This window comes from Sciurus vulgaris, assembly GCF_902686455.1.
Source record: "Sciurus vulgaris genome assembly, chromosome: 12".
In the NCBI taxonomy this organism is placed as follows: Eukaryota; Metazoa; Chordata; class Mammalia; order Rodentia; family Sciuridae; genus Sciurus; species Sciurus vulgaris.
In genome coordinates, this window is record NC_136473.1 from 21,707,788 (window position 1) to 21,720,804 (window position 13,017).

The 13,017-nt window shown below is 34.5% G+C and overlaps 1 protein-coding gene across 9 annotated transcripts in view; it reads right to left on the reverse strand.

Moving 5' to 3' along the window:
- Positions 1 to 2,444: 2,444 nt before the first annotated feature.
- THNSL1 (threonine synthase like 1) overlaps positions 2,445 to 13,017 on the reverse strand; it is a 33,502-nt gene continuing 22,929 nt past the window's right edge. For 4 of the 9 annotated variants that reach the window (XM_079107821.1, XM_079107814.1, XM_079107818.1 and 1 more), the window contains exons 2-3: positions 9,447 to 9,606; positions 2,445 to 8,001 (exon numbers count right to left, since the gene is read on the reverse strand). In XM_079107821.1, the coding sequence (XP_078963947.1) occupies positions 5,709 to 7,955 (2,247 nt within the window). In that variant the 5' untranslated portion in view covers positions 7,956 to 8,001; positions 9,447 to 9,606 and the 3' untranslated portion in view covers positions 2,445 to 5,708. Of the gene's footprint in view, positions 8,002 to 9,446; positions 9,607 to 10,650; positions 10,833 to 13,017 lie in introns of all 9 variants that reach the window. The other 5 variants (XM_079107815.1, XM_079107816.1, XM_079107817.1 and 2 more) reach the window with 3 other exon arrangements.

The following is a 13,017-nucleotide window of genomic DNA, read 5'->3' on the forward strand; positions in this document are numbered from 1 at the left end:
CTCATATCAGTTCTGATACCAACATAGCTTATAGAGATCAAAGACCCCCTTGCCAGCTTATCTCACCCCACATCCACCTCCACTCCTGAGCCCAAGACCAGTTTATTTGCCCTTTTCTTTCTACGGTTCCTAATTCTGTTAATGCTGCTTTTTAATGTTATTAAATTTATCAATGTTAGCAAAATATTTGACAATTATAATCAGTGTTAACAGATGCTGGCACTAACTAAAATTAGATCAGAGAAATAAAAGACAATTCAATTTTCAGATCAATGGAGCAAAAAAGGTGTCCTTGACAATCTTTTTTTTTTTTTTTTTGTGCCAAAGTAAAAACAAAATATTAATTTTAGGTCCTACTGTTAACTGTGGTTGACTTTATGCTTGAATGTAGTCCTGGTTTTGCTGCCACCACAACTTATTTTTAAAAGGGCCATGTTTCTTTCTCTTCCTCTTCCCCCTCCCTAGTCTCCAGGGAAACAGGATTACTTCCCCCATCCTAGGCAGAATTATCTGTCCTTGAGCACACATCCATCACAGGAACCAAGTAATTGGGGATGGCACCAGAAGATCTCAGAAATGATTACCTTGCAAATTAACAAGTGAATTACAATTCTGGGCAGAGAACAAGGAATATAGCCTTCAAATCACCTCTTTAAAAGTCCTCTGTTTCCCTGGATGGGCAGAATCACAGCCTCTGGAATAGGAGTCCCCTGTTTCTCCTCTGCTAGCAAAGCAATAAAACTTCTTTTTCCTTTTTCTCAAAACTGTGTCCTTGTTATTTGATTGGCATCAGGGATAAGGACTGAGTTTTTGGGTAACACAATTAGATGATGCTCCGTTTCATTTGACCAAACAACAGTTATCTTAGGTAATAACTGAAAATATTCAAATTCTTTCCTCAAAGAACTGTAAATCTTATACAAAAAGTTTTTCTTTCCTCAAAAGTACTTTTCATTCAATGAAAACATGAGTGTTACAAACATTTAAATTTTTTCTTTAAAGAAACTGATGTACATGGATTATATACCTGAGACCAGTACTGCCAAGCATGCTGCAAGTTATTTACCACCTGATTTCAAAAAAACTGTATTGTTGGGCATATAGTTAAACATTTTAAGATCATCATGAATATAAGTAAGTCTCTTTTAGTGTGAAATAATATTAGTCATTTAAAATTAGCATATGCCTCAGGGAATACTAAGAAGACAGTTTGCTGTTCAAAATATTTTTACTTCTTGTTGTACAAAATGGTTCCTAGAGACTTTATTCTAATTTTGACATCTCTTATGAGCTCCGGAATATCTAAAGTTCCCACTTTGAAAAATGGTAATACAGCATTCTCTTAAAAAAAATTTCACAAGATACCATTGTTTACTATTAGATGGTATTGAATCATTTCAGGATCATTCTCCAAATATAATTTGTTCATTAAAAATAATACATTGCAGGACTGGGGTTGTAGCTCAGTGGCAGAACATTTGCCTAGCATGTGTGAGACCCTGGGTTAGATCCTCAGAACCACATAAAAATAAATAAAATAAAGGCATTGCATCCATTTACAACTAAAAAAATACTTTAAAAAAATAATAATACATTGTGAAGCCAGGCACAGTGGTGCATGCCTGTAATCCCAGTGGCTTGGGAGGCTGAGGTAGGAGGATCTCAACTTCAAAGCCAGCCTCAGCAAAAGTGAGGTGCTAAGCAACTCAGACCCTGTCTCTAAGTAAAATACAAAATAGGGCTGGGATGTGGCTCAGTGGTTGAGTGTCCAAGTTTAATCCCCAAATAATAATACGTTGTGAGCCAGGTGCAGTGGTACACACCTGTAATCCCAGCTACTCAGGAGCCTGAGGCAGGAGGTCACAAGTTTAAGGCCAATCTGGGGAACTTGGTGAGGCCCCATCTCAAAATTTTAAAAAAGGCTGGGGATATAGCTCAATGGTATCACATACCTAGGTTCAATTTCCAACACCATAATAAAGTTTTAAAAAAGGGGGGAGGGGAGATACATTGTGGGTTATATTTAAAATCACTAATATTTGTAAATTAAATTTACCTGCCACTCATAACCCTGCATTTTAAAGGAAAAATGATAAACTTAAATAAGGCATACTTCTATAGGAAGCAACCCCAAATTTTGATGTGGGACTTTGATCAAAATATTGCTTGGTTTCTTGACTTCGACAAGTCCCCTTTTCCATGACACTGGCAACTTCCTTGGCTTTGGTTCCTTGAGTCAAAAGAGCTTGTTTTTGAAGGAGTATTTTTTTTTTTTTTTTTTGGTGGTGCTGGGGATTGAACCCAGGGCCTCGCGCATGCCAGGTCAGCACTCTACCCACTGAGCTACATCCCCAGCCCAGAGTCTATTTGTTTTTAAAGGTAAAGTTTTAAAGAGATAAAACTAATATTAGTGGTTGGAGTGCACAAAAAGGGGACCACTCAAATAACTATTTCATATGTAGATTTTATTCATGTTCCTGGATGGAGACAAAAACAATATAATATTTTCATAGGGTTGATGTTCACATAAAGTTACTTTTTTTAAAACTTACATTAAGTAGTCTGAATTATGTTTATAAGTGATTTAATGGATTGCGAGAAACAATAAATGCCATCCATGATTATTTCTGAAAGTGAATCGCTATTAAACTCTAACTGAAATCTTGTACAAATTTATTGTCTTAACTCTATTTTGATTGAAACTTTTTATGATTTCCAAAATATGTAACTTTAAATTTTCATATTTCTCAAAAATCTTACAAATTTACTATATTTGATACTGTAAAATAATTTCAAAGATAGTTAAAGCTATAATTATAACCATAGACTAAAAATTGATTACTCATTTCATAAATGACCCATACATTTTGCATAATGTCAAGATCTGAAAACTAGTTTTATATATCATAAAGAATCACAGATGATTGGAAGTCCATATTCACTAACTTTGAACACAAACTTTACAAAAATTTATCTTTAAAAGATACAAATTAGACAAAATGCCCACTAATTGGGAAATAGGTAGTGACATTCACACAATAGATTATTATTTAATAAAAATCAATTAACTATGGCTTAATTCATCTTACTGGATGAATTTTAAAGTTTCTGAGATAAATAGGTCACAGAATCACAAATACAGTATGAGTCCATTTAGATAAAATTCAAAAAGTCAAAACTAAACAAAGCAAAGCAATTTTTAAAAAAGGGAATGATTACATTTGGATAGTGGTTACCTCTGGAGGAGGTAAGTGAATGTAATCAAAGACAAACCACAGCAGGAACCAAATGTCTGAGTGATATTCTATTCTTCATGGCTCAGGAGGTGGTTGAGTACTTAGGTATTTATTATTCATCCTTCAACTATACACATTTTATACACTGTGAAGGAAATAAGAAAATGGAAACCCTGTATGTAGATAACTCTTTGAAGAATTTTGGTTGGGGCATAAAGAAAAATAGATGAGGGAAATGTGAGTGTTGAGAGGTTTTGCTCTTAATGCAGAGAGCATCTAAATGCCACAGAAAGGTTCCACTGGATGGGAGAAGTTGAAGACAAGGGAACAAGTTACAAGGTGTATCTGAAGAGACTGCTCTCTGAAGGAAGGAGGAATGCTCCGGAATCCATCAAAGGGAAGGAAGAAAGGATGTTAATGGGCATAGCAGATTTATACACTTAATGAGGGGAGGCTGAGAGATGTCATTCATGGTAACTTGTTCCTCTCAAATCAAACAAGGTTGCTGGCTGAAAGTGGAAGGCCATATTTTCAAGAAATGGAGACATGAAATGACAATTTTAAACAGTGGAAGAGTGAAGTAACCACAAATAAATGCTGGTGAACCTGACCATTTTACTTCCCCTGCTAATGTGGCCTTTGCCAAGAATGTCTCCCCCTTTCTTCACCTAGACAATCTTCCCATTTCAAGTCTCATCTCAGGATGTCTTCTGTGAAACCTATTCTGATCATTCTTAACAATCATTTCCTTTAAAATGTTTTAGCAATTAGCAGTATCACTCAATTTTCACTTATTCAAATATTATCTTGCAGTAACTCGTGTTGCACGATTCGATGTTTGTGTTCTCTTGTTAACTACAGTTCTTCAGGACAGAAATCAGTCTTTTTTTTTCACTGTCCTTCCCACTTTCACAAAAATAGAGCATTCTCATACACAGTGAACATTCAGATGCATATTCTAAACATATCATCTACTGAAACAAATATCTTTAAATTATAAAATAATGAATACACAGTCAGTTAGGAGTGGTGGTGTATGCCCATAATCCCAGCTACTGAGGAGTTTGAGGAAGAAGGATCACAAATGCAAGGTCAGCTTGGCATTGGTGATATCCTGCCTCAAAAAGCTGGGGATACAGCTGAGGATATGCTTACCTAGTATGTGCAAGGCCCTGGGTTCAATTCTTAGTACCACCAGAGGAAAAAAGAAGAAAAAAAGCATACATGCATGAATATGTGCAGAATTTTGAAACTTCCATTATTTTTCTTGGTTTTCTATTTTTAACTTTATAACTTACATTATAGAAGTGAAGTCAAAGATCTAATGTTAACATAATTTAACACTTCCTAAAAACTGTTCCTGCTTATTAACTTGCTGAAATCTTTTCATCATTACAACTTTTAAATATTATTTCTTCATGGAGGTAATTCTCCCAGAAAATGAGGCAGAATGTTATCATGAAAGACAAATTATGTTAGGCATGCCATCTTGTGGTTGAGAGTAGCCCATACACTAATGGGTCCTTTCAGCGACAATATTTAATTCAGAAATAAAATATGCAGTAAATTTTCAAATATCTTAGTTAAAATCTATTGTCGATACATAGTAATGCAAATTAAATATGTGCATTAGTCAGTGTTTGCATAGCTGCCATAAAACAAAAAACACACACAAAACAAACACTGTGTACTGAAGGGTCGATAGATCAATTATACAGAAATGGATTCCAATAATATGGGAAAGCTGCTGTCTATAACTATATATATATATATATCTTTATTGACACTTAATTTTGGAGAACTGACCTCTCGAAATAGGTAATTTTATTTCTATATCTACTGCTAAGTAGATGACTGTTACATCCTGGATTTAAATACTGTCTGCTTTTCAAACTTCATCCCCCTAACTAAACAAAGAGGAGTGAAGGACAGAGAACTTACCTAATTTAGACAGTGTAGGATACACACAATTAATTCTAGTCCAAAACGGAGTTTGAAAATGGTTACAAATAGTGGCCCTAACCTTACCAGATAAACTTACTACTTCCTCCAAACAAGTTAGCTATTTTGAGCAGTAAAAGCTTTCTAGCCAATAGAGAAATAGTAAATGGTTACAAGTGTAGCACTTAACAACTGAACTTAAATATTTTAAAGTGCAAAACTGAATACATTTTGGTCCATTAAAAGTGGGGATGAGGGAGTAGAAACTGATATACCCCTCAAGAGCACAAAGCAAAGCATGATAGCAAAAGGTTCCATGCACTATGCCACCAGTTGTCACTTCTAGATTAAGGACTGAAAGAGGTACAGTGTAGGTATGATGATCAGTCCTAGAAATTAGGCCACTGAAGTTCCAAAAATTAACAAAAATATATACATATATATGTGTACATTTACATAGAAACAAATGCTGTTGTACTCCAAATCAACTTGAGATTTATTATTGCATGCTTATCACCAAGAAAAGATATTCTACTCAGAGAACTTTCCTAAGAATTGATTTTGGATTAGTTTTTCCACATGACTCTTCAAGACATTTATATCAGCTGAACAAATATGATACTCCATCTTCTCTTGCTGTTTTGTTCTCTCTAATAAAGCTCCATGTAGTGGAGGTAATGCATTGTACGAACCCAACAAATAAAGCTGACTTGATGAAGTTTGGTTGATTTCTTTAATCTTTAAAGCCTGCAAAATAGCAGGTGCAAACTTTGAGTAATGAGCTGTAGATGAGACAATCACTGGGCAAGTTTTGTCTTGCATTCTGTCTGCAACCACTTTTGCAACAGCTGTGTGTGGATCCAAAATATATCCTGAAGCATTATAGGTAGAGTTAATAGCTGCCAGGCACTCTCCTTCAGAGCACCAGTCAGCTACAAAATCCTGCTGAAGTTTCTCAACTAGAATCTTTTCAATTTGGAAGTGATGGTGATTTTCTAACTGATTAAATAATTTTGTCATTAACTGTCCATCTTTATTAGCCATCAAGTGTAAATGTCGCTCCAGGTTTGAAGATTTGAGAATATCTATTGATGGTGAAAAAGTTTGAGCTAATTTTCTTTCCCTTAGATCATAATGTCCTGTTTTTATAAAATCGGTCAAAACATGGTTCTGATTGGACGCACAAATAAATTTTCGAATAGGGATTCCCATCATTTTGGCATACACTGCTGCTAATATGTTTCCAAAGTTTCCTGTGGGAATACAGACATCTACTGGGCTTCCAAAAGAAATAAACCCTTGGCTAACAAGATCAAGATAGGCAGAAGCATGGTAAACTACCTGAGGAAGCAGTCGGCCCCAGTTTATGGAATTAGCTGAACTTAATATTGTTCCATATTCCACAGTCAGAAAGCCAGTGAAATCAGAATCGTTAAAAATTCTTTTTATAGCTGTCTGGCAAAAATCAAAATCTGACTTGACACCCACTGCCCATCCATTTTCTCTCTGACTGCCAACTATTTGTGCTTTCTGAAAATCACTTACTCCAATCTCAGGAAAAAATGTGACCACAGCTATTCTTTGCTTATCATTCTTATTAAGACGACTAAAACCATTTAAGACTGCACTCCCTGTGTCTCCTGAAGTAGCTACAAGTATCATGTAATTGCAACTTGGTGGAATGCAATGTGCAAAAATATGAGGCATAAGCTGTAAAGATAAATCCTTAAATGATCCTGTTGGTCCATGAAACAATTCCAAGATGAACTGGTTGCCTGAAAGGTGCCTGATGGGAGCAATTTTTGAGCAGGCAAAATTTTCCCCATAAGCAATTTCAATCATTTCCCCCAATCTGGCAGCAGGTATGTCTGCAGGATGTATACACCTTTCCAACAGTATCTGTGCTCTTTCTACATAGGTTGCTCCGACTAGGTTTTTCCACTCCCCACAGCTTAATTTTGGGAACTCCTTCTCAGGAACAAACAGTCCACCATCAGAAGCTAAGCCCTCAATCACAGCTTCGCTGAAGAATTTTGTTGAAACCTTCTGTTCACAGTCTTTAGGACAAATGTGTCTTGTTGAAATGAATGTTTCTGAGTCCACATCTTGGTATCTTTTAACTTCATTCAGTACTTTGTCAGCTACCTCCTCTGGGGAAGCTCCACTTTCACAAAAAACTCGAGCATCATACCACTTCTTATAATACTGTTTCCTAAACTTAAGTAAGTCTTTCACAGATGTTTCAGAATTCTGACCTACAATCCTATCTATCTTCATTAGTTTTAGACGGCTAATTATATCCATCAGGGGTACATCCAGGTATACAATTATGCCATTTTTCTTCAGATGCCACATGCTAGCATCATGCATGGGATTGGACCCAGTAAGGGAAATCACACTTCCAGATGCAGAGAAGTTTAAAACAGCTTTTCCTTCCTCTTCTAAAAATTGCTCATTGCCGACATCCTGTAATTTTTCAGACACACTCATATTCCAGGTTTTTTCAAGGATATCATCGTCCACATCTATGACACAACAACCTAGTTTCTGCCCTATTATTTTGCCTACTGTTGTTTTCCCAGCACCAGGAGGTCCCATTAGGATAATATTTTTGTCTCCCAAAAGAGAGTGGGTTGAACACCATGACTTCCTTAATTCTGTGAGTGCAACAGTTCTTGAAAGAAATAGCGGTGCACGTTTATCTGTTTTAACATGTATACTAGAAAAACATTTCTGTATTATCTGTTTCAGATGCTGATATCGGTTAAAATGGAGCATTCTCTTCACTTTTCTGTCCAAGCAAACCTAATAATTGGGTTCAGCCCTTTTAAAGACATGAAAATAAAAGAGACATCTGGTTACTGAGATCAACAAACTTATTAAAATACTGATAGGACTGAATATAACCATGCCCACTACCCATATACTGTTTAAAAATCTTCTAAGTATATGGGACAGTTAAAAAAAATCCTGATTCAAATTCTCACATATTTCATTATCATTTCAAATCTCAAATATACTTGAAAAAAACACCTCAAAAAGTATGATTCCCAGCACAAAAAAGTAACTATAAACAGAAAACTTAATCAGAAAATGTCATATCATAGATGTTTTTAGACTATATACTAAATCAAAATAGCATGTACTTTTATGGAATGCTGTAACAAAAATTGTTCTATGGTTTATTGGTTTATATATTTTATAACAGATACCAAGAGAATTTGCAGTTGGAGTGCTAATAACTTGTAATCACCGAAGTCAACAATATTCTGTATATTCAGTATCTCTAGCTATATGAACAGGTTGATGTATTATCATATTACTTACCAATTTATTATTATAGAATTCACAATAGAAAACTAGAATAAAAGAACATATTAGCTTATAAAATGCTTAATTTTCTAAACTACAGACAAATGTATGACATTTTCTTTCCTATGTGCTTTTTACATACACATTAAGAATAATTCTTACATATTATTCACACTGAAGGTCTTAAAAAAGCGAAAGTATAATATGCAAACAGTTAAGAAAAAGTTAATACTCATCAATAAAGTCAGAGGCTATGTCTATAACTTATCTGCATGGGCCCATCATTTTTGGTTTTGTTCCTATAACATTATTAGTGGCAAGATTTAACTCAAATTCCGGACTCCAGAGAAGATAGCCAAGAAATTCAGGGAGGTTTACAATGATGAAAGGAAAAAATTATTCTGGCATCTAAAGATCCTCTACAATTCTCCATACTGATCAAGTCCCTGTCTCTGGAAATATACTCTGTGGTAAGTATGCTAGGTAAGTCAATTTTTTATCACGTAAAATGCAATTTAATAATTACTGCAAGACAGGTGAGGTGGCACACACCTGTAATCCCAGAGGCTCGGGAGGCTAAGGCAGGAGGATCATGAGTTCAAAGCCAGCCTCAGCAAAAGCAAGGCACTGAGCAACGCAGTAAGACCCTGTCTCTAAATAAAAATTTTTAAAAAAGGCTGGGATGTGGCTCAGTGGCTAAGGGCCTCTGGATTCAATCCCTAGTAACCCCTGCAAAAAATAATTATTGCGATACTCACTCATATTGAAGTGACTTTACACACACACAGTGGGGGCTTTTCACATGTTCTCTAATAGAACCAATATATAACTAAGTCACACCAAATATTAAAGGGTATATTTAAATGTTTTGAAAAAATTAAATCATGTGCTACTGATTAAGCTAAACTGGTAATTTAATGCTTAAACAGTTTTAAGCTAATTCTTGGTTTAACTTACAAGAACTGTCAAAAGAAAGAACTCATTTCCTTATTTGACTTTTCAGCTTGTGTGTGCATGGCTTAACTCCACTAACTTGTAAACACGGGACATACAGGAACCAATCTTAGACGAAGTTTGTTGATTCTGGAGCAAAGGTGATCTCTGAAAAAAACAGAATCTGTAAGGGAAAAAATTTCAAGTTAATCCTAACTGCATTCAGTATCATAAAACTCTACAATGTAAAGACCTTATTATTTAAAAATCCATCTGAAATTTTTAAAAGACAGAAAAATTCACCTTTTCATGTTTCCCCATATCTATTACTAGAAGATTAAGATACTAGTTTTTCTTTTTCAACATTTGTATTTGTCATAGAAAATAAATTTACTGAACAGTACTGAAAGTATTTCTATCATCAGGTTTTAAAAAGACAATATAACCAAATATTAACAAATACACCTGAAATTTTAGTGATTTAATCAGAGGGGGGAAAAATCAGACAGACTAAAGCTATGAAATGCCTGAATTGTTCTTTCGGAGTGTCTTATTCATCTGAATCACTTCATGATTTGCATAATATATACATAAAGCCTAAATAAAGCATCTGCCACACAAGTACTTCTTACTTTTTAATAACTTTTATTTATTTATTTATTTGGCACTGAGGATCAAACCCAGTGCCTCACATGTGCTAGGCAAGCGCTCTACCACTGAGCTATAACCCCAGTTCCACAAGTACTTCTTAACTTTAAAATGGGTCCATAATAAATTCAAAACATATATCATAGTGGTTAGCACGGAAGACTATTAATATATAGTAACAATCGTTGTCACTGGATGACAATGGACTAAGAACATGTAACTTGAATCAGAATATCCAAGCACAAGCCTAGGCATATGTTTTTATAGTTTCGTTTGTTTATAAACCTTCAGATAAAACAGTAGTAATCATCCCTGCATTAAGAACTATTTTGCTATGCAGAGTCTGATCCTTTCCCTGGAGTAATCCAAGGACCAGAGAGAATTGAACCATAACAGCCATTTACTAAACTGCATTCTGGGACTGTACGCCTTAGTACTACATGCTATAAGGGCACTATATAAAACAGCCTAATTAACCTATTCAAGAAGCTCCTGCTTATAATATTACAGTGTCTCCTTTTGTGTTCACAATTCGTAACTTTCTTTTTTGATCTCTGTATCAGGAATTATTAAGAATTACCTGAGTAACTGGTTTGTTTTACGGATACTGAATCTTTTATCTTCCACTTTATGCTGGTTGCTACAATATTTAACATCAACTTCATTTAGAGAAGACTGTAAGGCAAACATTACAATTTTTCTTTTTCTTACTTCCCTTATGCCTTCTCATTTTTTATTTTCTCATTTCCCTTTTTCAAAAGACTGGGGAAGCAAAATAGATATGAATTGAAAGAGAAAACTATGGCAGTTCAATTTATAAATTCTCTACCAACATACTTTGACTAACTCTTCCTTAGACTAGCTGAAGGCAGTTAAGTGCTACAGCATATAACAAGTATCAGATGAATTGAATTTTAAGCTATACCCCAAATTTTATTTTGTAACATTTAACCACGGATTAATTTTAGAACTTTGATACAAGTCTATTTTAAGCTAACGAAGACAAAAGAATATGGATAATGCACCCACGTGTAACATCCTGTAAACTGGATTTTTACTTAAGAGGTAATACTATTGATTCTCATTATTCATGGTAATTATGTCCAATAAAGTCTCCACTGTTGTTGAATTAGTGCCTACTGAACCATTATTCCCAGGGGAAAAACAGGGTTAGGTTCCTGTGAGCCTCTGGTCACAAGATTCTTGCCCACACATCCAACATATAACCTTGTTTTATGTGTGTTTCCTTTTAAAGACATCTTATTTACACTCTTCAACCCTTACAGTGAACTCAGTCAATGGTACTATAACTCAAGCCTGAATGAAGGTAATCGCACAAACCTGTTTTCTCTGTAAGGCACATCACAGTATTCTTGCACACAGCACTTCAGCATTAGCTTAGGGACCAATTACCAAAGTCACTCACTAAACACACAAAAATGTGGAAAATGTGGCACTAAATAGAATGTGGAAAAGGCATTCATTTATAATATGAGAACAAGAAGACAGTATCACCGTGTTTGACCTCAGGTAGGAACACGCATGTGACACCAAATTTTTCACTGCTTTGCATTTGTTCAGGAATGATTTTTTTTTTAAACAGTGGTACTCAGTGTTGACTTGGAGGTTACAAATATATTTTAACAAGTAGGAGATCAAAAATATGGAATTCATGAATAGTGAGGTATTATTTTTCTTTTATTCAAAACTTTTTATTTAAATCTTTTCATTTATTAATATTTTAATATGTTCTTCATTATAGTGGTCATGAATAAGCAATTTTTCTTCAAAAGGCAAAAACTATATGAATTGAAATGGAAGGCAATCATTTAAGAGTCAAACCCCAAAACTATTGAAAAACAAATGTCTTAGCTATTCAGAAGGCAGGAGTATCACAAGTTCAAGGTCAGCCTAGGGAACTAACTGAGACCCTAAGTTTATTTTAATAAAATAAAAATAAAATATAAAGGACTGGGGATAATAGCTCAGTGGTAAAGTGTTTGCCTAGGATGTATGAGATTCTGGGTTCAAACCTCAGTACTGCAAAAAACAAAGCAAAACAAGTATTTTGAACATCAGTAATCAGATTTCACTATAGTGCTAATTCTAAATATTTTTTGTAAAGCAAGTTCTCCACAAAAATGCTTTACATTCCTTAATTCCATAGATTTCTATGCAACTCCATTACAAATTATTTTTCCCCCCAGTGCTGGGTATCTAACCCAGGGCCTCAAACCCAGGGTCTCATACATGCTAGGCAAGAGCTCTATCACTGAGCTACAGTCCCAACTCCTCATATTAGTAATTTTTAAATGTTTCCCTATTGATCACATCTTACAGTGGAAGTTTTCTGAGCCACTAATTCTAATGGATCCTTTATAGATATAAAAGACACTTTTCATCCAAAAGGTAAATAAAAAGACAGGGCATGTCAGTAAGAGAGCTTTAAGAAACAAAACCAGAATGTCCACCTGTACCTATGAACTTAAGTATCATGAGACCTCAGGCCCAAGATTTTGACAATTTTACTGTGACAAGCTGACCAAAATTAAAGAATTCAAGAGGAAAAATTATAGAGAACTTAAATTTTTTAAATTTTTATAATTTAAATTATAGAAACTTAAATTTTTCCTATAAATGCTACTACGCTTACATATTTAAACATGAAGTACATAATAGTTTTCAGCAACCTATTTACAATATTTTAAATTTACCATTAGATGTTAATCAACTAAAATTATACTCTAACATGTCAATTTTTACTCGCAAAATCATAAGAATTTTTCAATTTACTATAAAATTATCTGGGGACTCCTCAAAACCCTGTTTAATAAAAATTATTTAGCATGTGCAATAAATTTAAAAAGATTTGCTTGCTATTATATGACTTTCCAAAACACAAGATATAACACTTCAAAAATCATTTCATGAAAACTAGCTGTAGTTC